At 38.0% G+C, this 24258-nt stretch overlaps 1 protein-coding gene across 2 annotated transcripts in view; it reads right to left on the minus strand.

Moving 5' to 3' along the window:
* WWC2 (WW and C2 domain containing 2) overlaps positions 1 to 24258 on the minus strand; it is a 109006-nt gene that overhangs the window by 38535 nt on the left and 46213 nt on the right. For both annotated transcript variants that reach the window (XM_075028041.1, XM_075028050.1), the window contains 6 exons: positions 14633 to 14836; positions 13549 to 13625; positions 8804 to 8883; positions 5287 to 5416; positions 4613 to 4759; positions 3565 to 3638 (listed from right to left, as the gene is read on the minus strand). In XM_075028041.1, coding sequence (XP_074884142.1) covers positions 3565 to 3638; positions 4613 to 4759; positions 5287 to 5416; positions 8804 to 8883; positions 13549 to 13625; positions 14633 to 14836 — 712 coding nt within the window. The remainder of the gene's footprint in view (positions 1 to 3564; positions 3639 to 4612; positions 4760 to 5286; positions 5417 to 8803; positions 8884 to 13548; positions 13626 to 14632; positions 14837 to 24258) is intronic.

The raw sequence follows: 24258 nt of genomic DNA on the forward strand, positions 1-24258 counted from the left end.
GCATAGCTTAAGAAGTACAGGTCTTGCAATAAAGATTCACTGTCCACTGGGAAAGCCTAAAAATTCCTGTTATAGGTGCCACACATCTAAGAAGATGAAAACTTTCAGTCACTTCCAGCCTTAGCCACACCTGAACCAGCTGCATAGCTAAAGATATAGAAGCTTTGAACTATGTAACAGCTCCTAGCATCCTGTACCTATTTCTTGTAGGCTGGGAAAAAGGCAGAGACAGGAGAAGTCAAAATAGAAAGACATTCCAATACAATCTAGGGAGAGAGGAACTGATCTTTTATTGTTACTTAAACTGTTACTTTTATTTATTTGTAACTGCCATAGTAAAATCCACCTAAGTCAGCTCAACAACTGATACAAGTCTGTGCAACTTCAATGTTACCAGGCACTACCTAAGGTAATGACCCATGCCATACTTCATAAATACACACAGATAATTTGGTATGTATAATCTTTCTGTAGCCCTATTAGATTTCTGGGAAAACGTTTTTCTTCTTTCCAGTTTGTTTTCTGTGGTTAACAAAACTAATATCATGCTTATTTTGCATCTCCAGTACTAATTTTACAGTACATTAAGGCATTTATTTATGGTCAAAGCTAAGAATTGTTAATGTTGAATTTAATTATCCCATTGCTTATACTAGAAGCTCAAGGGGAACCACCCCCTTTTCTTTTTCCACGGGTAACATTTCCTTGTTATCTGCACCTCAATGAAAAACAACAGCTTCAAAAATGAAAACAACCCATACTGCCACCAAACCCCTGCAAGAACAAGTTTGACTCAGGGTATTTTCACAGAAAAACAATGTAAAATAAACAGAAATACTATCAGCAGTGCTACCATAACCACATGGTGGGATGAAATGAAATTAGGCATTTCAACATATTTTGCAGCTTTTACATATACCATTTATATTCAACAGTCCTTTAGAGGAGCAGTATTCAGAGGGAAAACAACTGAATAGTTACAGATCAATAATGAAATGTTAAGACTTTCACCTCCAGGTCACTGGTTCTAGCTAACCTTGTTCTGAAAGTAGCTGCTACTGACAGCTGTTTGATGGCTTATGGGATGGGATGGTGGTCTCCAAACAGTTGTTTTGCTCTCTCTGCTATAGACAACTCTCTGCTACCGTAACTGACACTGTTCAGCTGCCTCATCAGACAGGCAAAGGACTAGATGGATATGAAAACTGAACTGATCTCACTCTTTTGAGGAAGTCCTTGCTCAACAGGTCAACAAGGAATATTAGCCAGATCTTTACCACACCAGGATAGGATTATCAGCATGCTATACCAGATCCTTTTGAATAACAACTGCAACTGAATTTAGCATAGTTAGCATCAACATTCCACCTCTTGAAGACATTCTGCTGGCTAAGCAACATAAAATATGCAAAATACAAAATTATCTGACAATTTTCAAGTACAGAAGTTCACTCACAAGACCCTTTCTTATAGTTATTTTAACACAAAACAACTAAGAATTTGCACATTTAAAAAGATGGCCAATACTTATTAAATTATAGTGATGACTAAAATGGCCATAATAGTTAGGGACGTGTAATTAGGGACTGAACTTTATGTGCAAACTGGTATATATCTTCATTATTCCAAGATATGTACACTTTATTAAGTTCACCTTGTAGTCACTGATAAAACTGGTATGTGCAAACACTTTGAAGACTAATGGTGTCTTTAAGGAATATGACTGTGTTATTTAAAGCTGAAAAGAATATTCATTACTGGACAGTTTTCAGACAAAACTGAATAAAGATACCATTTAAAAGTAGATAATTTAACCTTGAAACACACTAATGTTATACAGAACAAATACTTAGTTATGCAAAGGTAAGTACATGAGCCACTGAAATTTCAACCCACATTCTTGGCTGACTAATTTGTGAGGAAGTAAGATCTTGTGCTGCAGTACTCCATACTGTGAATACTGTACTGTTTTTCTTCTTCTTCTTTTTTTTTTTTTTTTTTTTTTTTTTAAGGTAGAAGTAGTAAACTGACTTACTGCCAGTAATTTTTTTGTTCCTACAAAGGAGAGATAAAACACAATGCTGGGACTTCTTGGTGTCAAGACATAGTCAAAACAGAGGATGGATCCAGTTTTGGATCAACCACGCCTGAGAAAAAATGCCATCTATCTGCATGTAAAACACCACCTAACAATTAATATTATGTACCTGATGATTCTGAGCCAGAACCATGCATGTTCAATCCTGAACAAACACAACAGCCTTAGCACTCTTTGATGAATGCATTGATTATACAGTAAAGTTTTATGATCTGTAATGAGGATATAAAGGATTACTGTTGTTACCAGCAAGGATGGTAGCTACTACTCTGTATGACGAGGGTATATGTTTGAAATTAGGCAAAAAAAATGTTGGTTGTGCAGCCTCCTGCATTTAAAACATAAAAACTAACTATGCCTTTACTTGGTACTTATTAGCTGCAAATTTCTTTTCCTAGTTTTCTAATTGACCATGCCACAGTATTCCAACTGAAATAATATTTAAATCTCAGTTAAATGGCATTTTAGCACAGTTTTAATCTGGGGAAAAGTGTTTTTGTTTTTTTATTTTATTGCCTTCTTTAGTTCTTTATAGTAAAAAAGGAACTTTGTGTGTGGGATAACTTTTTTAGATTTCTACTCCCCTTAAATTACAAATCACCTCCATAACAAAAACTATAAGGTTTCTGAATAGCTGACACCTAATTTTGTGCAAAGTATTAGAAACTAATACAACACAATTAATACATTATTAATAGGAAGATATCCCACAAACACTTTTTTTTTAAAGTAGTATATCTTCCTCCAGTATTATGCAGCACTTCTGGTGCACCAGAAGACATGTCATTCTAACCCTGAACGTCCTGCTTTCTGATGCCCATTTTTCAATGCTGTGGCAATTCATCAAAAATGGCACTGCTTTCATGAGCAACCACTGCAGAACTTTATTTGAAAGGCATTCCACATTCATGAGTGGAGCAGTTTCTGATTTCTTTTCTCCTCAGGTTAAACTCATTAAAAAACCCCAACCCCATAGTGATAACAAGTATTTAAATCATCCAGAGTCCCAGGGAAAGAAGAAATAATTAAGCCTACTAAATCTGCACTGGAAGTCTGAAGCAACTCAAAAACTGAAGAGCCTTCAGTGGCATAGTAAACTGAAACGATGATCCCAAAGAAGGATATAATGGACATAAATAACCTGGTGACTCCTTTCAGTGGAAAGGCAGCTGTTCCCCTAATCCTGGAACTGCCATTAATTTGTCACTCTCTGCATTTTCTTTCTTAACACATTCAACTTAGCATTAAATGTAAAACCTACTGTTCAAAAGCACCGACTGCTCCTGAAAGTCTGCTTGCATTCTGAAGGAAAAAAGAAACCCTTTGCAGGGATGCCCACAGTGCCTCCAGAGAGCCGTCCACTAGATGTCACTACGAGCACAATGTTAGTGCTGCAGAGACCAGACACCTTCCCAACTCAAGACTTAACTTTGTTTGTAACTTAACAAAGCAACTAACCCTATTACCTTCTTTTTGCCTCTTCATATTGAAGACTTAGTCTGACCTTCTCTGCTAAATTTGATCTACTTCTTGCTCCAACCTGTTGAGGAAAAAAAGAAAAAAGTTAGCCTTATTACTGTCTAAAGCTGTTAAATGAATCAACGAAAGCTATGCACAGGCTAGAAAAATTATGACTTAAGTAAAACCACACCCACCTGCAGCCACGCACTCGCTGTTAAATGCCTAGTCAGGAATCTACTCACAGGTACAAAACAGTGCTGCTTTCTTCTGATCCACTTAATCTATTTTTAAGTACCGTACTACCAATTGTCCATATTCCATCAGAGTAGAGCAAGAGTATTTTCAAAGAAGTCTCGTAGTGATTGCACTCGAAATTTTAAATCTCCTACTTTGAACTCCGCTGAACTCAGAATTTAGAAATAAGTCAGTGCATTTTGAGTAAGAATTCAATAAATTTGCTACAAAACATAAGACAAGCTTAGCTCTTTTTTTTGGAAGACCTTGTACAGTCTCTTCCCTACAAACTTAGCTCACAGAACTTCAAAGAAGGTACCAAAATTATGCAGAGATTTCTGTGTATGTAAAATATACCGTCAGTGAAACAGAGAAGGTTTTAATGAATCACCGAACAAGTAGTTCCATTAACAGCTTTTCAGCTGTGTGAAATGAAATCGCACATTTCGATTCTGAGATCTTGTTTCTGAAAGTAAAAATGTCTTCATATTGAATTAAGTCTGTAAGGTGAAACATATCCTATAGACAGATCCAAAACCCACTATCTACTTATGCCAATCTTCATTGTACTGGAACTATTTGATTAAATCACATTATTTGTTTGGCATGAAGCATTTACGAGAAAGTTCATCTGAATCTTGATTTAAAATGTAAAGAGGAAAAAAAAAAAATCAGATAACTGATTCTAAGCAATTCTCTCAAACATGTATATATATAGACCTATCAGCAACAGTAAATAACTACTTGATTCCAATTCCATTAACTGCAGCATTCTGATTCAATTTCTCTTTATATTTGACAAAATGGAAAAAAGCTCACCTCACCAGAAATGTCAGTCTGAGACCCTGTATCCAGAGTTTGTCTAGAAAAACACAGCTGGGAGTTTACAGAGCTGGAACTCAAGTCTGGTTCAGATGTCCCAATGGTCTGGTCAAGATTGAATTTCTCTCTCAGCTTTGCAAGACTCTGTCCAGCAAACAGAGTAGGAGGTGGTGTTAAAGTTCCTTTGCACTTTACCGTTTTTATACCAGTTTATCTCCAAAAGATATTTACATAAAAGACTCCAATATGAAAATTCTGGGTTTACTTCATATTAAGCAAACTATCCTTTCAATCAAACAGTTGTTAGGTGACACCAAGGGTGACCAACACCTGTGACAATGTAAAAACTACTCATGGTTTTGTGTGTCTCATTTTTGGTTTTTTTTTGTTGTTGTTGTTTTTTTTAACTTGTCAACCAATTAAATAGGTTAGCATTTTACCTTAAATACAAGTTCAGAAATCTATATTCTCTGACTGACATAGAGTGGCTTTTCCAACCACGAACGTCACAGGCTTCAGTTTCTGCATCCAAAAATTGATTTTAATACTAGTTTGGCTGAAAGAATTTTGAGAATCCCTTAAAAAGTATAAAATGCAAAGTATTTATCATCTAGAAAGTGAGTCATGTTAAACCAAATCCACACAAAACTTATGCCAACTGTTCAAAATACCTTCATTAAATCTTGTTTTTCTCTTTCCCCTGAACTTATCGCCTTTCTGATGGACTTTAGTTCACTCAGGACGGCTTTGGCCTCACACAGTTCATACCCGCTCTGGCCCCCAGACATTTTTTTGTCAATTCTGTGGAAAAAGAGAATATTAATACTAGATACAGAAAATAATACTAACATCTCTGCTGTTCTGCTTCAGACAGAAGCATAGTTAGAGAACAGAAGAGACAGAGATAAGAGATACCTTTTCCTGTAACAGACATGCAAAGAGGAAAAAGGACACTGAAGTCTCCATTAAAATACTTACTACTTAATCCTTGGCAAAAACGTCAAGCTATCTAACACATACACAGTGCCCAGTGAATGGCTTTTCCTGACATCAGGAAATTTCATGGAAAAATACTTCTGTTGGCTTTAAAACCACCTTAGCTAAACTACTGGGGCCTTACCAAAGACAGACTCCACATGCAATTCTAGTTGATCCAGTCAAAGACAGAAGGGGCACAGAGCATTGAAGATTCCTACACATGCTACCAGGAGTACAGCATTATTGCTGACAACAGTGTCAGAATTCCCATCCCCACCGTAACTCTCTGCAGCAGAGCAGCAGCTTTTGGGTAGACCTTTCCTACTATTAACAGTTTGTGACCCTTACAGAAGCAAAATTTGTTATTAGTAGTATTCCTCTACCCAGACCCACATCATGACACGGGCAGACAGGCAAGCCTCTTGGTACTAATCAGCCTTGAAGAGAAGAAACGTAACCAGCACCATTCTTGTCTCAGCTTCCCTCTCGTTCACCCTAAGCCTAGGCATTAACCATCTGGAACAGCTGTTCTGCTCAGCCAGTCACCAGGCTCTCTCTATTCACAAAATCTCTGGATAATTATTACCATATGTCATACATTGAACAATTTACTAAATTCCTGGACTGTCAATGATTTTAAAAAATGTAACTTGAAAATAACAAAACAAAAAGCCACTAAACATAGAGGTAAAAGATTTCATTTTAGTATTTCCATATTTACTTCAAGAAGTACACTTTGTAAACACATTTTTCTGATCTCTAGTTTAACTGAATATTTCATAGCATCATAGAAATGACTGCAGCTGTGCTTCACAAAATTAAAACCAACAGCCATCTTCACAAAAGTCAAGCATTTAGTAGAGAATACATTCTTTTATAATGCAATTGGTTTTCTGTTTTTATCATCATCCATCATCTTTGCTGGAAGACATTAACCTTGTGAGTGAGGAATGAACAAACATTTTAATGACCAGAAGTGATCTCGAGCATCCCCTGCAAGAACAGCAGCTTGCACAAAACACCTGTAACTATTCTATTTTTCTTCCAGTTTTGTGCACAAAGATATCAAGGTTCTAAATGGTCTTTAAAGCTGTGAACATGTCTGTTTTCCCTTCTCCACATTTCAGTTTTTGTGCAAATAGACCTGCATTTGTGTAAGAAAATTACCTATGTGACTCAGCACTCAGATTCCTATTCAAGGATGTATTTGTTTCAGCTTGAAAGTTCTTCAAACTCTTTCACAGGTAGGCACTTACTGTCTGACAACACTCAATTTTTGGTAACTTAGCAGGTTGCTAATGTCAAATAGATACAGGATATGCCAACAACTGGGATCATGAATGAACAGTTGGGTAATACACCACATGCTGCCTAGTAATATGATGTGCCACATTCAAATTGCAACTGCTTTATTCTGTACATCATTAAGACGGACATGAAGGATCTCTGACATACAAGATATTCCATCTTCCTGTTTTAAATTAATAGGATTAGTACTGTTTGAAAGTGGCTAACTGAATTTTAAAAACAAATGCCCATTGTGTTTCTGTGGAATGCTGTTGACAGTTTCTGAAACATGCTTTGGATTCCTATCAAAATGGCTTGTGAGCAAGCTGCTTTAAAACAATACTTCATTGTTGAATTAATATAATAAAGCCAGCATGATTGGCTAACCTTTAATCCTAGGACAGCAGCATGAGTTTTTATTACCTTAAGCTTTAGAATCAATACGACTTTCTAAATTTTGCTTCACATGAAGTCTGATTTATGGTTAAATAAATTCCATCAACTATCCTCTTCTCCCTTCACTCCTCACTAGTCTTTATATATTTAAATAACAAACAAATCTTACATTTCTGTTTTAGTCAAAATGAAGGAGGATAGAGACTTGACTGGCGTCCTCCTAAGGTGTGAGGGTTTTCAGTTCCCAATTGACTTCGAACTCTTTATAGCAGAAAAATATTTTTGTCCATTTTGACATGTCTCTAATTATGATTGGCCACTTTCTGGACCAGAATTTTTTTTCTCCCACTTAAAAATTCCTATTGTATAGAACTGATCTATTAAAATACACAGGCAATAGCCTACAAGATGTTTTGGTTAGAACTGGGAACTGAACTCCAATCTCAGCTCCAAACACAGATGCTCTGTCATACTTTGCAAATCACTTCTCTGCATTTTAGTACTCTACCTGGAAGATGGAAATGCACTTCCCTACTCCCACCTTTTGTCCCATCTTCCCTATTCTGCAAGCTCTCCAGGATAGAGATTATTACTTATCTGACAGTACACTGCCATACACAGGAGGTCCTGAGAAAAAGAGTAAATGAATCCAGACAATATTACATTAATGCTGCAACATTGCTTCTGCTACTGGAACTAGTGTACTAAGAGCACACAGCTCAGCATTTTACTGTGTAAATGTATTCTTAATGTATGAGTACATACCACAATAGGGAAAACAACTAGCATTAATAAATTTCTGTTCACATTAGTCAAGAAAACATGCTTGTTACTAAGGTTTCCTCTGCAGCAAGTTCTCTGTGGTGACAGTTCCAGTAATGTTTAATATTTTAGGGCCCAACTTTAAGTCAGAGCAGCAGGGAGTTCTCAGACTGAAAAAAAATTCATTCCCTGATAATCCAGCTGGTTAAATACCCAGAATGCTCACCCAGTTCAGCATCAGCCCTTCGGACATCAGGCATCCCAGCAGCTGGAACAAAGAAAGTCAGGTCTCTAATCCTCAAATTGTGACTCATTTCAAACCCTGCACAGTTGTGCGCCATTTATACCTCCAAGAACAGCACCCTCCTCTCTCCCTCTCTCTCTTTTGAGATCAGAGGTGGGAAAGGAAGACAGACAGACCTAATTACTTTTTCAATTTTTTTGGAAATTTTTTAAATGGGATGCGCAAAGCAGCTAAATTCTTCCGTGGGACCCTTAACCACTGCCCTTCTTTCTGCCTCTTTGCAACAAAAGCTACCTCATGGGGAAAAAAATAGGAGGGGGAACACATTTCTCACGTTAACACTTGCACAATAGGTTTGCCATTTCTACAGGTTTCCTGCTTCCTAATTACAACAAAAAGAGTTATTAGATTCTCATTTTTCCCCCCAATAATTCTCTCACATAAGATGGACTTAATTCCATGCCAATAAAAGAAATCAGGCAACTGGATTAAGTCGGTTTCAACTGTGTTCTTTTACTCACTGTTGCAGTGTTTCAAAGCCCTGTTCCTTGTACAGCAGCTCTTGCTTCATCTGAGAGAGTTCCCTCTTCAGCTTCTTAACCTTGTGTGTTAAATCAAAGCAAGAGTTAGAAAATTCCTCTTGTTAAACAGCGTAACACATGGCTTTGAACAATTAATGTATTCTCTACATCAGATGAACAACAACAACAAAAAAAAGAGTAAATTGCTCTACTGACACATATTAAAAACAAAAGGATCTGTTCTCTTCCTGATGTCTATGGGCAACATGCTTTAGTATTAAAAGGACACAAGCAGATTAAATCACATTTCTTATTTGTATCGATACCACACTGTGTTATTAAACCTGAGAGAACTTTAACAAGTAATTTACTTCTCACTTGTTAAGCATGCATTCCAACTGTCCTACAGGGAAATGCCTGTTTATTTTTAGGCTTATTATATTTTCACTTTTTCATTCCAGGAAGCTCTCAAGTCATTTGCACTGTAAAAGACAAAGCGTGGACTCCCTTTTTTTTTTTTTTTTTTCTATGAACCATCCTTTCTTATAAAGCTTTACAGACACTGGATCCCTAAATATATAATTCACATTCATTTAATTCAAAGACAACAATCACTAAACACATTCGGATCGCAAATATATGCGTCTATTTAATAGAAATGTCCTTGGCAAAACGTTCCCTACTTTCCCTAAATTTGCATGCTCAATTGCTTTTTAACCTTAATATTGCTATTTCAGATGCTGGCAGATATGAATACACTAAAAAATATTTATGAATCAGTATTAAATTAAAAAAATCTTCCACTTAATTTTTTATGTCATACTTCCCAAACATACTAAAACAAAGTTTCTGGACCACCTATAAAGGAGTGTACTTTAACGAAAATGAAAATTAATCCTCAGTATACACACAGAGACAGAAATGCCTCCTTGAAATGTGAAGTCCCAAATTTTGGTATTTATACAGCTACACCTGGCTTGTTTGCACTCTACATACTAGCCAGATATTGTTAGGCTTTTTAACTTTCCAATCAGTAAGGTGAAAAAAGGAAAAGCCTACTGGAAGTCCCCTGCTCTCACGTACCACTGTGAAATTCTTGCTTGTTTTCACATAGGTCCTCAAATATTCAACTCTTTTGAAAAATGGATTATATTAAAATGAAGAATTTTGACCACTTTAACTGAGATTAATTTCCAAATATGTCTCAAAGACTTTTTATATCCAAATGCCCTTAGACTTCCTACTTGGTGCTATTCTTCAAATTAAAAAAAAAAAAAAAAAAAAAAAAAAGTGAGATTCCCAACATGCCAGGTGACTAAAAGTGCTGAGCATCAGCAACTGCTGTAGCTTTCCAAGAGACTTAAAATACTTTGTATGTCTAAAATAACCAGTGCTTTGCAGGGTCTTCATATGGGTTTGTGAATGATACTTAGGCACTCAAGTTTGTAGCTTCTGGCTAATGAATTTTCTGTGACAGAAATAAAATGCCTTCAATCTCCACTTTCTCCAAAGCAAAATCTGTTCTCTAGATGAGGCGTTAGGTTCAGGCTTTTGGAAACTATCATCACTAGTTGCTTTACTTGACAGAAAACTCTTTTTATTTTGACCATACTGAATAGTTAGCATGATAAACAGACAATGTCTCTAAGTACACATTCAGCACTCCTGAACTACTACTTCCCTGACTAGCATGAAAACCCCAAGAATAATCTCTCAAGTGTTCTGATCAAGGTTATAGAAAATGAACAGATACCACTTCTAAGTTCCAGGTAAAGTAACGTGTAAAATACGAAAGAAGTCCCAACTTTTCTGAGAAACACAGAATGGCTAAACTTTTTTTTTTAAAATCAGAAATGTGATTTTATCGTAATAGCAGAAGGCACACTTGATTTCAACTTAGAGGATTGGATCTCTCAGAAACCCTTACATTTTTCCTCAAGATCATCTTCTGAGTGTCCTCTGCTGTAATTCATCATTTCATTATCAAGAAATGTTAGGCACATTATCCTAGAAGGACGTGACCTACATGATAATATAGACTGTGTTTACTGCATCATACTTGCAATAAGCTATTTTTGTGCTCCTTGTCCTCTCCTTCAAAAACTTTCATATAATTCCCACTTTTTCACAACTCTTCACTTGTTTTATCCTTCACCCCCTTCCTACTGCTTCTGCACATCATCTTAAGTCACCTGACAGGCTTCTCGCTTCCTCCATCTAACTGCATCTTCAAGAAGGCTCCTGTGCTAACCTCCTTCTATTCCCAGCACTTGAGTACTAATGGAACAACAACAACAACCCCCCTCCCTTGTTATTTTATAAAGGTGCATCCCCTACTCACTTCATATGCATAAAACACACTGTGATCACATATGCTTTCTGTTGTTTGAATTATCTTACTGATTACTAATTAAGACCCCAAATGGCCCCACTCAAAGTCCACTGAATGATCAGATCCTTCGATTTTAATCTTGTGAGAAAGGTCTTTCTTCTCCTGCTTATTTCATTTAACAGCTGTCTGATTTCTGTCATATTTTCTCCACAACCTATTGCACAATAGGCAATTCATGTATCCAAAAGGCTCCACATGCATATATTAAGCACAGCTAAGAAGTAAAAGGCCAAAGGCCAATTCAGAACTTCCTCGAATGCTGAGTTTTCCCCCTCCAGCCACCATTAACCTGATGATACCAGTAAGCCTCAGCCAGCGTGAGAGGGAGAAACAGGTTTAGTACATCTGACCTAATAGTTCACCAAACAATATGCAAATTCTAACTAGCTAGCTAGCAGCTTACTAATGACTAACTTTGTTTCCCATTAAGTCCACGCATGCATATACTGTAAAATGCCAAAAGGTGGCATATTAGCAAGCATCCTCAAGCATTCAAATAAGGGTAAACTATGATAATAGTCATACCTCTCTTGCCATCTTCCACGAAAGCCACTTTCCAGCCCTAGCACCACAGGGCTCCACTTTTTCTTATCTCAATGATTTTCATATCCAGTGGCTTTGGATGACAACACACTTTTTGCTGATACAGATATTCTTGGACTGCACCCTTCTAAACTCTGCAGACAAGATTCAGGTCACCTATTTTAGGCACATATGCAACTTGGACTTTGCAATGCCATTAAATCGGGTGTCGGGAACCAGCAGGATATTAGGCTTCTTGACTCCAAGAAACAACGAAGAGAGGAAAGCACCTCCAAAAAATTAATTACTGTGATTAACACATCTGCTTCTCTCCTCAGTGAACAAACTGTAGACCTGCAGCCACGAGGTGATTCAGCATTTCTGCATCTTGAGCTGGGAGGTGATCAGAGCTAAGTAACGGGAAAAAACTGAGCACAGGACCATGTCCGAATTTTCCCCTCTTTGAATTGTAGGTGACTACATTTAAATTTGGTCATGTGTTTTGTTCTTCAATAACACTGTTAATTTCCCAAATATACTAGTGATCCCCTTGCCAAAGGGAACATTTGTTACTGCTTCACTTATTTTAGAAAGAAGCTCTCGCCTTGTCTTTTTATTCTTGTTCCTGACAGGGTCCTTACTGCTGTTGATTCTTGCTACTAAACTTAAAAAATTTTTCCTCCCATCTCCTCCAGTGTTGAAGTAAGTTCTCTCACTAACCACCTTCCCTTCTCCTTAAAGGATAAGGCACTATAAATAGAGGTTAGTAAGGATAAACAGGTGTACAAGCAGTCAGGAGGGCAACATCTGGATGCCAGTTTTCAGTGCATTCCATCCCTGATTTATACTGGGTTTTAAAATTTTAATGAGCTATTCCACAGTTCCTTTTAAACATTAATTGTTTAGATTCCTAATCATAACTCTTACTCCAGGTGAAGGAGGCTGCTACTCTCGGAGGTTTCTATGAGTGCTGCTCTGTGTGAAAACCAGGAGGGGGCAATGGAAGAGCTGAGTAACTGCTGTCGCTTGTGCTGCTTCTGCTCCCGCAGTCTGTATTCCAGCCCTCATCGAAGGACTATGCTGTGAGGTGCTGCCTTTTTAACCTGCATGGTTTGATCTAACTTCTTTCATTACTAACTACAGAAAGCCTAGGCTATCCATAGAGCATTATATGCCACAACTTAAATGAACTCCCTTTATAGATTTTAAATGTCTTCCACACCATTTCCTCCTTATTAATTCACTAAAGACTAACCTGTGAAAGAAAGTTCTTTACATGGAGTCTGTTAGTGACCATACTGAACACAGTTGACCAAATAAAGGATTTTTGTTCATTAGCAATTTCAAAATGCAAACACAAACTTTCATTCTTGATCTGAACTGTTTCATTCTGACAAAACAGAGCTAAGTTTCACACCATTATTGAAAAGTGGTTTTTAAACCAACAGAAAATTTTGAGTCAGTTCAGAAGAAAGATTATGTAAAAACATTCATCTAGCTGCAGCTCACCTTGGCCTACTACTTTTCTATTTTCACCTAAAGATTTTTACTCTTCCTTTTAAAAACAAAAGCATACAAGTGAAAATAGTTACCAGATTTATTTAAACCCACATCTAATTAGAATATCTGTCAAAGTTTCTCCAAAATGTGTTATCTGAAAGTAACAGAGACAGCTTTAAAAATTCCTTAAAAACTTCTGAATGGTATTAATGAGAATATTAGGAGGTTTCAGTACCAGCGTACAAGGTATGTCTGCTAGTTCAAGCTTTGCTTATTCTATAGTCATAAACTTTGCACACAGAATACAAATGAATGAGTTAAGCACTCTCACCCTTAATCTTGTAGTGGAGATTTCAGCCTTCAGAATGTCAGGGTCATACTTTGTGCTTGATGAAGAACCTGAGAACACTTTTTTAAAAGACAAAAAAGGACAAATATTTAAGTACTTTAAAATCATTAATTAGTCCCTTCCTCAATGAATCCATGTTGATCTAAAACTACAAAGTGCAGAAAAACATAAAATACTTAAAAAAAAAATCCTTTTGTAGACTAGTCAGTGTTGCAGGGTGGCAATAATTAATGAATAATCAAAATGTCCCCCTTTTTTCCCCTACCACTATTTGTTATCTCTCCTCCTTTACTTAGTCCAGTTAAAGTAGCACCATTTAAAGTAGCACCTCATTCTCCCTGACTTTCTATCCCTTGCCTTCTGCTCCCATTCTTCTAGTTAAGCCACCTTGTGACCACCTCTTCCTGGAAGCTGTAATTTCTAAGGAGATTTCTAGTAAGCAGAAGATCTATCCAGAAGCCTCAGAGGTCAACCACTCTGTTCATCCACAGCTGTACATGTTACTTTCATCACACTGTCTACTTCCAAGAGAGATGTTTGGCCAACGACAGGCTTCTGACAACACTTTACTACATGCCAATTCCTTGCCTCACATTGTAGCATGTATCTCTACTTCACCCCTAATCACAGCACAAAAGCTACAAAATTATTATATGCTATTCTTACAAAGCAGCAACAAATTCCCTTCTTGGTCTATTGTAGACACCTGTCAAGACAGTAGGGTCATTTCTGTACACAGCCATAAAGTGCAAGAGATTCTATTTACTTTGAACCTAGATTTGGCAGAATTTTGTTCTGACAAACTGCATGACAAAATAGATTTCAGAGCCAACTGCTCTAAACCATGGCTCAAAGAAGCTCACAATTGCATCAGAGAGAAGAGGGTTCTCTCCAGCAGAGTATCTTTATATTAAATTTAAAAAAAAAAAAAGTAGAGATGCTATCTTTAAAAAAGCCAGAGTACAAGGTGTTCATAGCAAACCTTGAGAACTCATCCTAAAGAGAAACAGGATCCCCTGCAAGGCACAGATCAAAGAAGTTACATTGTATTCTCTACTATACTTACAGCTTGTACGAGAGCTTGATTTTTCTTTGTAGGCATCATTCAACCGTACATACTCATCCAGTGCAAGTGCTAGCCTCTGTTCTTTCACCTGGTAGAGTTCTTTCTGAGTACTGAGAGCATCCTGGGCTATTGTAAGATAATCTTTTAACATTCTCTCTTGTTCTTGCCTCCATTGTTTCCTGGGATCTTCTATTTGTGTTGTTTCTTTATAGGAGAAAAAGAAAGGATTTAAAGAGACCTCTGCTAAAAGTAACTGACAACTTACTTTGCCTGTAATCCACAGTTATAGCAGTCTAAACCAGAGCTTGCCTTCGGTTACTAAACAGCTGCTCAATTTCATTTGTTTTTCTTTGCCGCAATAGTGTGTGTAAGAAACAGTATTTAAGGGATCAATTGCAAAATTAGGAATTAGAGTACAACAGGTAAATGCTTATGTAGATCATCCCCACATCTTCAACCTTGAATTAATAACAGCCTAAAACTCAAGAAAAAACTTATTTTTTGCATCAGAGTATTTGGAAACAATTGGACCAATAAACTCTTTCTATGACATCTTAAAATTGAAAGCATTTCTGAACAAAAATGAAAAGCAATCTTAGCCATTACGTTTTTTTCAAGCCCCCTCCTCCCCATTTCATGAATTTTTACAGCCATATGTTATTTATGTTTTATAGTGGTTATCTCTCTCCTTTCCCTCTATAAAAAGAGTTTTATCTTTTCCCCTGTAACTGAACTAACAGATCATTAACTCTACAGATCATCTCACCTAACTCCATCCCTATCCCTGCTAGGCATCTGATCCAAGGTACAACTTTCTTTTATGGTCAATAGACAGAGAGCGCTGCCCTCAGAGGGCACTTCACTCCATCAAAGACAGGTGCCCAAGATACATGGGACCAAAATGTCTTCTTAGGTGTCTACTTCTTTCCACTGACTAGCCAGGTAATATAAATGAGTAGGCTGGAACAGGTCCTTACTTCACAAAGGGCTTCAGGTCAAACATTTTAACTCCAGCAGTCACACCGAAGACAGACTTGCATAGAACATATAGACAAGAGGATCAGACGTAAGGTAGCAGTACATATTAAGAAAGTATGTGATGAGATCAATCTCACTGTAGGTTTTAAGTTGTTTTGTTGTTTTTTTTTTAAATGTAAATATGCAAAGAGGAAGAGTCAAGGCTGAATGTTCAATCTTATCATTAATGCTTCCTGACTTGGTTCAGCACTTTTTGAAGCTGTACAATGAATATTCTTCCTTAAAAGCTGTACTAAGTACAATAACATTCTCATAAGACACAGTCATGAAAAGTTTGAAATCCAAATGCAAACATGCACCACACTGCATTTTCTTTATAAGTTACATACTATAAATCTAGGTAGAGCTACAGAGATAAAAAGTAACATTCGGTACCAAAATATTTAAGTGCAAAGTATTTAATTCAGAATTTTTCTGCAAAAAAGGGGAGGAAAGTTTATTCTCTGGGTTAGATTTCTGCCACTTTAATTCTCTGAATCACTATTGTGAGAACCAATGCGAGGGGGGGAAATGGGAACATGCAGCTGAAGATGGCAGAGGGGGGAGAACTGCAGCAGAACCCATCCGATTGCTCTAAATTGTAGCTGAAGTGCACTCTTGGGGAGAAGGCACTCTTTCAACTCCATATATGAAAACAGATTTTGTAACAGCAAAAGCTGATAAGGACAGGTTCTGGTTAATAACAATTTCCCCATACTGACTAACTACCAGTTTTTCAAAAGCCTTTTTTGTTGTTAATATCACATAAACCAAAAGACATGCAAATAAAAAGGAGCATCCCACAAAACTAACCCTGTAGAACCTTATGTCTATGGAACTACTGATACTTTTAAAAACAAACAAATACATATACAACCCCCCCCCTCCACCATTTACAAACATGACAAGCTTTTGTATTTCTACTTGGGAAAGGTATTTCTTAGATGTTCACAATGGATGCATAGAGAGTATAAATCACGTAAACCCAAGTGCAGTGCATAAAAGATTAAAGCAGAGAAGCTTTATACACAGTTGGTTTTCCAATAACCCCGACAGGAACACTCTCTCCAAAAAACAAACTGTAGCTACAGACACACATACACATATATCTGTGTTTATAACCACCTGCTTTTTCCACAAAGATATCATGCACACAAAGAAGCAAATCGATACCTTTTCTCTCCTAAATGGTCAACACATGTCCCTACTTGTGGCCACTTACTGCTGTTGTGCTTTAACACACCTCCGCATTCAGTTATTTACACAAGATAGGAAGTGTTGGTTTCCAGAGCTGTCCTTTTTTGTGAAGCAGGATGAAGAGCATGAAGCATGATTCTTATGGGTCAATGACCAAATAGGATAAATGCAGTTATGTTGGTTTTTTAGAAGAATGTAATGATGTGATTGTGTTTTAAGAGTGCAACCAGCAGCCACCGAATAATCTTACAAGATTGGAAGGTCTCATCTTCCAGCATGTTGTAGGTAATTGCCTTGTAGGTTTTAAGTGAGGATTGCTCAACATGCAGCCCAAAGACCAAATGTAGCCTGCAGAGTTCTAAAACGTGGCCTACAGATGCCCTGTCCTTGTGACTGCAAGAGAAGGACAAAGCCGATCAACAGCAGATTATTTTGTATTGCTGACAAATACAATCAAACATTTTCTTTTTGCTTCTCCAAGCTGCATGTACAAAACAATACTATGATTACATGAGCTAACATCTTTTATACTGATAGTCATAAATGAGTTAAAGGTGACCCTGCATTTTAAAAATTGCACACTGTAACTTCAGCATACTGAGGTTCGGGTATTTGCCTGCGTAAGTACATTGACTGGTCAAATTAGTCTCAGCCAATTCTATCTGCATGTATTTTATTCCGAAATGAATGCTCAGTCAGGAAAATACCTAATCCTGGAAAAGGCAAAGCAGTAGTGGAATGACTATCCCAGAATTGTTACTCAACTTTTACCAAGCAGAGAAGGCTCTGGAGTGTTTTTCACTCTATGTCTTCTCAAATATTATGAAGTGGAAAACTCAAAAAAGCATATCGCTTGTTTGGCAAGTTGTTTTTTATACATATATATATATATATAAACATGTGCCTGTGTAGCAGCACCATATGCTTGTTCATCTATAATTTTCAGTTGTCTCAATTTTAATCAGTAGGTTTACTCCACAGAGAAAAAAAAAAAAACAAAGACAGAACTATGGATAATATTTCTGGTACTGTAGTGCTGCACTGTGAAAAGTACATTCATTTAAGCACATGCACCTTCTAAGAGGCAATAAATTTTTTTAAAAAGCAGACTTCTTTCAAAAACAAGTATTTATACTTCTCAGAGTAAAGCCTCACAAAGATAAAGAATTTTTTCCTTGGACAGGAATGTTTTAAGCACCTGTTGTTAAGGTCAAACTTGCATACAGAAGAATATTATTGGGATAGTTACACGCATGTCATTGAGAGAACAGCTTGTTGAACACTTCAAAATGAGATGTGAAGGCCTTCATGCTTAATCCAAAGAGTGAGATTTAAACCACAAAGAACATCCAAACATTTTCCTACCCTTATTATTCAACAGCTGATATAAAATAAACATGGGAGATCTCATTCCTTTTTTTAGGGCAGACGGACGTTTCCACTGGTGACTGCAACAGGATGCCTTATGACCTTGTCTGCAGCAGATACAAATCATGCAACAAATAGATTGCTAGCTAGACAGATGGGGAGCTGTTATTTCTGCTGGTCAGGTGAGGACTAAGCACTGGTTATGAACACTAGACAGAGCTGTAGGGTTGTGTCTGTTCTAGAAAATGCTAACTGGCCTTCAATCATCAGCAGTGGAGAACAAACAAACCATCCCCCTGGGCACGACCTCTCCAATGCTTTCTGCATCACCAGACAGTTAAATTCAAGAGTTCAGCTGTTTCTTGTAGAGAAAATGAGGAAGATATACTGGCTATTGTTTTTCATGGCATAAACTTAGATATGAACTAAAGGAATCTCCTTAAAATGGATCTTTAAACAAGAGTTGTACATCAGGCTCTATCAAGAGCATTGCTTAGATTTAAAAATATCTTTATATATCAACTTCCTCTGTCCGATCACAATGCAAAATAATGATCCAGAGTAACAGAATGAGGAGGGTGGTGGAGTGCCTAATATTCAGGTTACACATTCCTAGTTTGACTTGGTTTTAGAGTCATTTGGCAAAGCCACTTGCAAATCAAAATTACTCAATTCTATTACGAGGTCTTGATTTAAAACAATTTCATTTAAACCAATTACTGTAAGTTCCTAGTTAATAAATTTATAAAAAATTATAAACAGACAATTTATTTCCTCCTATTTTTAAAGATCAGAGTGACTACCCACACTGGGGGGAAATTCTGTAAGACAGAAAACACTTGTGGTCTCGCCCAGCGGAACTGCACAAGCAGCAGGATGGCACGCTCCACCCAAGGACGTTCCTGTGCACTGAAATGATCACAGCCTTGTAACATAGAAGAGGAAGCTATGCTGGCTTTAATCATACTGCTATCCTTGAAATGCACTCTTCCTGGCTCACTGCCAGCCAGGTTTGATTCACTTAAACTCAGCAAAAAATTTGGCCCAAACAATTCAAAACCAAAATGCCAGGACTGACTTTATGCCTTGAAAGTTTTGTTTATTCCTTTGGCTAGAACTTGCTTCAAGGGCAGCAATGCTATGCATGTTCTCTGTAATTTATACATAAGATATATATTATACATGGAATACAGGAAATAGTCAGGCATGCCATTTTTTTTTTTAAATGAGGTATTTTCATATGTTATGTTCCTGTCTGCTATCAAGCAGCTCTGCCAAATTTTTACAGTCTACTTGAAGAGAAGGAAACTATTACCTTATCAGCAGTAGGATCGTATTTCCCTAAAATACATGAAATTAAAATCCCACAGGGAAGGGAATGGCTCCCTGACGCCCTACTGCTAGACATGAGAGAACTGGACATTTTACTACAGGATTAACAATATGTGGAAGCAATAGTTTTCCAACATCTCCCTTTGCCAAATAATAGCATCGATTGGTTCTAGAATGAGTCACATGTAAGCTGTCTTCAGTCAGACACATTACATTTAGGCACCACAGTTAGAGCACAAGTACTCTCAAGGGGTCCCACTAAAACACGTCAGAGATGCTAGATTGCTACTTGAGAAGGACACATACATAGCAAGAGGAGACAAAATCGTGACATTATACTTACCATCCTGAAGAGAGAACCCTTATCTGTTTAAACACATGTCCATATTATTCCAGTTTGTAAATGTAGCAGAATCACAATCTCAGAAGAGAGGCTATTCCAAGGAATACTAGTTGACCTGGCTAGAAACAAGGACCAGAGACCTAAGATCTGTAGGGAGGACAGCAGGGGCGAGTTGCGCGCCACAGCTGGAGTTGCTGTAATAGCCCTCCTTTTTGGCAGTGATGGTTTGTTTCCACCATGTCACCTCAATCCACACTCCCCAACGTTACACGTTCACATCTTCTCTTTTGCACATTCTCTGGTGCTCACTCAACCCAGTGCAAAGCACTGTACTAAACGCACACAAGCACTCACTGGCTCCAAAAGATAACATGAAAGTAGATATATCATGTTCGGGCAGGTTAGGTGGGTTGTGCCATGTTACCAAAGGTCCAATGAGCCAATATAAAGGAGGAACAACCACCTAGCTTGGGAAGGAACTAGACATCCCTTTTTTTGGCAGCAGCAAGCCTACTTATGGAAAGTCATCCATTAGAATCTTAAGTATGGATCTACTCATCAATACCATGCACCTTCTCCCTCATATACTAACTCACAGGGAAGTCTCCAGACCTGGAAACCAAGGCTACAATACAAGACAAGAGGTGGCAAAACCGCAGTAGCTGAGCCCTGAAAAGAGGGTGGTTCTGACTGATGCAGAAGCGTGCCGCACACAGCCAGCTGTGCTCTGGGCTGCACCTTGTCATAACTCAGCTACTCTGTGTCAGGGTGGCACTTTCTCTGCCTGAAATAGTAAGTGACGAAAAGATAACTCCATTATACCTGACATGTCCAGTTATCTTGCATAATAATTGCAGGACTACTACTTCCAGCCAAACAGAACCCCACCTTCAAGAGAGTAACACAGGCCTCAAAACTCCAAACCCAATAGCTGACTACATTCAGGATCCCTCACCACTGGTCCTCCTCCTGAACCCCAGGGGCTGAAGAAAGCACACAAGCTAAATCCAGATTGGTTTCTGAACAGCCCCCAATGTCTTTGCTGTGGTAGGATTACAATCTACTCCACAGAGGTGATCTGAGAAGGAGGGGATATCTGGAAAGCAGCCTGCCACATGCTGAGGGCAAGCCCCTGGAAAAGGGCTGCAGGCGAACCAAACTGGGGCCAGCCACAGCGAAGGAGAATCAAGATTTCAATGGTATCTTGCACAAAAATGTCTCAAGATGGCACAAGCAAAATCAACAACAACCCTTTGACATATAACATCAGAAGAGGGAAAATGGTGTCTGATATCAGCTATCACATGATAATGAGAGTTAGCTCAGTGGTGGGTGGTGAAAGCAATTTTATCAACAACATTACGTAATCACTATGGATATGTTTATTCTGCAAGTATATCCCATGTCTCTTGATAAACAAACTAGCTTTCAAATCTCCAGTACTTTTGCCTGCAAAAATACACTTACTTCATAGTACTTCAACCAGCATAACAGATATTGCAGGCAACCAAGATGCAAGTCTTAATGAACAACAAAGGAGCAAATGCACTAGAACTAGTTTCAGGGAGAATAACAAAGTGTTACTAGACTGGCTTAAGGAATGCACTTTATTGTTTACATACCAGAGGCTTTCTGAATGCATTTTTTTTCTTATTCTTTTTTTCCCTGCACTTTTAAAAATACTTATGATTCAAACTCAAACAACAAGAAAAGCAATTCATACCCAAAAATTTGAGGAAGAATTCACAAACAAGTATTACATCATTTCACACTGATATATTTGTTCAATAGGTACATAAAAATAAAGAATAGCACATTACAGAGACAGCAGTTTCAGTAAGACCATGGAGCCCAACAAGATGACATATACAGTGTCTTAAAAATGATCTAACACATTGCTGGATACTCAAAGAAAATCACATTCTACCACATAATAAGATGGAATACGGGTTCTAAAGAGAGACATGGAGCAAAATTAGGTTATTCAGAGTATGCTCAGAACTGAGCTCTCTACAGTTTGTTTCCTGCCATAAAACTTGCACACAAAAAATGCCTCCTGTCTTCCGGACACCTTCTTCACTTTTCCATGAAATAATTCTGTGCTTGAGTTTGAGTAATGAGAGAAAATGAAACATTTTCCAGCTATACTGTGCAAGCATGAGCAGATTTCCAAGACATATTTATTCAGAGATTTTTACGAAGAAATATTGAACATGTTATCCTTAAGGCACATTAGTTTCCTCTAGATATCAGGTAGCATACACTTTTATATATATATCTTGGGAGTCAAATGCAGTAGAAACTTTGAGCATTTTGCTCTACATTATCCAGTAAGTAGCTAATGTTCTACTGCTATGACTATCAGAACTAAGACATAAGAAAAACATGCAAGTATGAACTTTACAGAAAAGTCAGCAGCTAAATCATCTTTAATCCAGAGCCTTCACTGCTCGAGCCCTCCTTCTGTAGCCAGCATGCACCAGATTAATCCCTTCCTACAGCCAGGGTGCAGAGAAAATACCTATAAATAAGATTCAAGATAAGATCTACTGCATTTGGGTTTTCACCATGTGTGTTTGCTGACAGTAAAGAGTCTTCACAATTGTTTCCCAAATGCTTGCATGTCACCACTTGGTTAGAAGATGGTGATGGGTCGTGGGAAGAAACAGTGCACATTTATGATTATGATACACCATTCAACTTCCTTGAGCTAATGATAACTGCAGACTCAGTGGGATTTTCAGATTTCTTCCTTGTCTGAAAATACAGTCTGGCATAGTTTCATAGATGCACATGTACTAGAGTCCCAGGCTGGAGCAGAGAAGAGTCAGCCTATCCACAAAAATCCCCGTGTTAGATAAACCAGTTGCACAGGTGTAAACTGGCATGAAAGCCTTTAAGATTACAATAAAAAACAGAATACCTGTAGTTAAAATACCATGTTATAAGCATCACACAGTGTAGGTAAATAGCTAGGCTTTGAAATTTTAAGAAGGAAAGAAACCAAGTGAGGAAATAAGAACCTCCAATGAATACTACTCTCGAGCTAAGCAGACACAAATCCCTCCACCTCTATGCTTCCTGAAGTTTAACATCACTCTTATTCAATTTTCTTTTTCTTTGTGGATGAAACAGTGGTAGAAAACTGTCTCTGGGAAAGGTGCATTCATGCTTCCAAAGTGCACAATTAAAACTAAGTAGGGAGGAGCTGCAGAAGCAGAGAAGGTAGATGTCCAACTCCGGTTTGAAGAAAAGTGCTGGGGGTGGAAGGCAGGGAGAAAAATCATTACATTGAATACAAAGTACAGAGTGGCAAAAAGAAAGTGACATGATGGTGTGAAATACTACCAGGCTAGAAGTAGCTATTCCTTCCCGTCCTTATCTTTTAAATACTGTCATTCAGTTCCTTTCTGTTACCTTTGCCACTCAACATTACTAACAGCAGAGTACGTGTTTTATAGGTTAACTAAACCAATGCAATGAAGAAAACAACCACTTGCCTGGTTATTCCCAAGCCTGAAAATAAGAAATGGAAGTAAAGGGGCTAAGTTATTTGGGAATATGTAGAGTGCTGAAGGCAAGGCATAACTTGTCCCAGCCCAGGATTCCCTCAGACTATTCATGTCAGGCCAGAAGTAGAAGTTTCCCTTTCTTGCTCCTACTACCTCTGCAGCAGTCTCATCTACACACATCCTATGCAATGATCTGGATCAGAAAACCTGAGCAGCTGAGGGAAGGAAGAGGAGGTGGGGAACGACAACTCACACACCTCAGGAAGCAGAGTGCTTCCCCATTGTCGGTGTTTACTACATATCCTCCTGCTGACACAATGTGGGAGCAGGAACCAGAGCAGGCAATGACTGCTACTTCAGCTGCCACCACCACCCGAAAAGTGCACCTGGAAATCACAGCCTCGGAGTCAAAACTGCTTCCTGGCAAGCCTGCACAGGGCGCGGAATAGATGAAAGTTCAAGGGTGTCATTTCAAAATACCCTTAACCAGCGCTACCACAAAAAGCAGCTGTCCCCTGTCTCTCCACCTGACTGTTCATTCATAGCCCCAGGTCACCTTCCCTCTCTTGCTTGCATAAATAGGGGTGTGGAAAGGAGAACAAATAGCAACTTTTTTTTTTTTCCATACCAGATTAGTTTCAACTCGAATCAGCTCCCTGATCTGATTCACTGTCTGGCCATGCAAATGTTCATGCCAGTATAAGCAAAAACATTGCAGGGACAGAACAAAAGGCCAGAGGTAGCAATAGAGCAGGACCAACTCTTTCAGAGATGATATCAGCTTAAAAGTGTTTGCAAATCCAAGCTCTAAGAGCATAAATGTTTGCATCTCAGTCACTTAACACATGATGTTGAAA

This window comes from Buteo buteo, chromosome 1 (genome assembly GCF_964188355.1).
Source record: "Buteo buteo chromosome 1, bButBut1.hap1.1, whole genome shotgun sequence".
In the NCBI taxonomy this organism is placed as follows: Eukaryota; Metazoa; Chordata; class Aves; order Accipitriformes; family Accipitridae; genus Buteo; species Buteo buteo.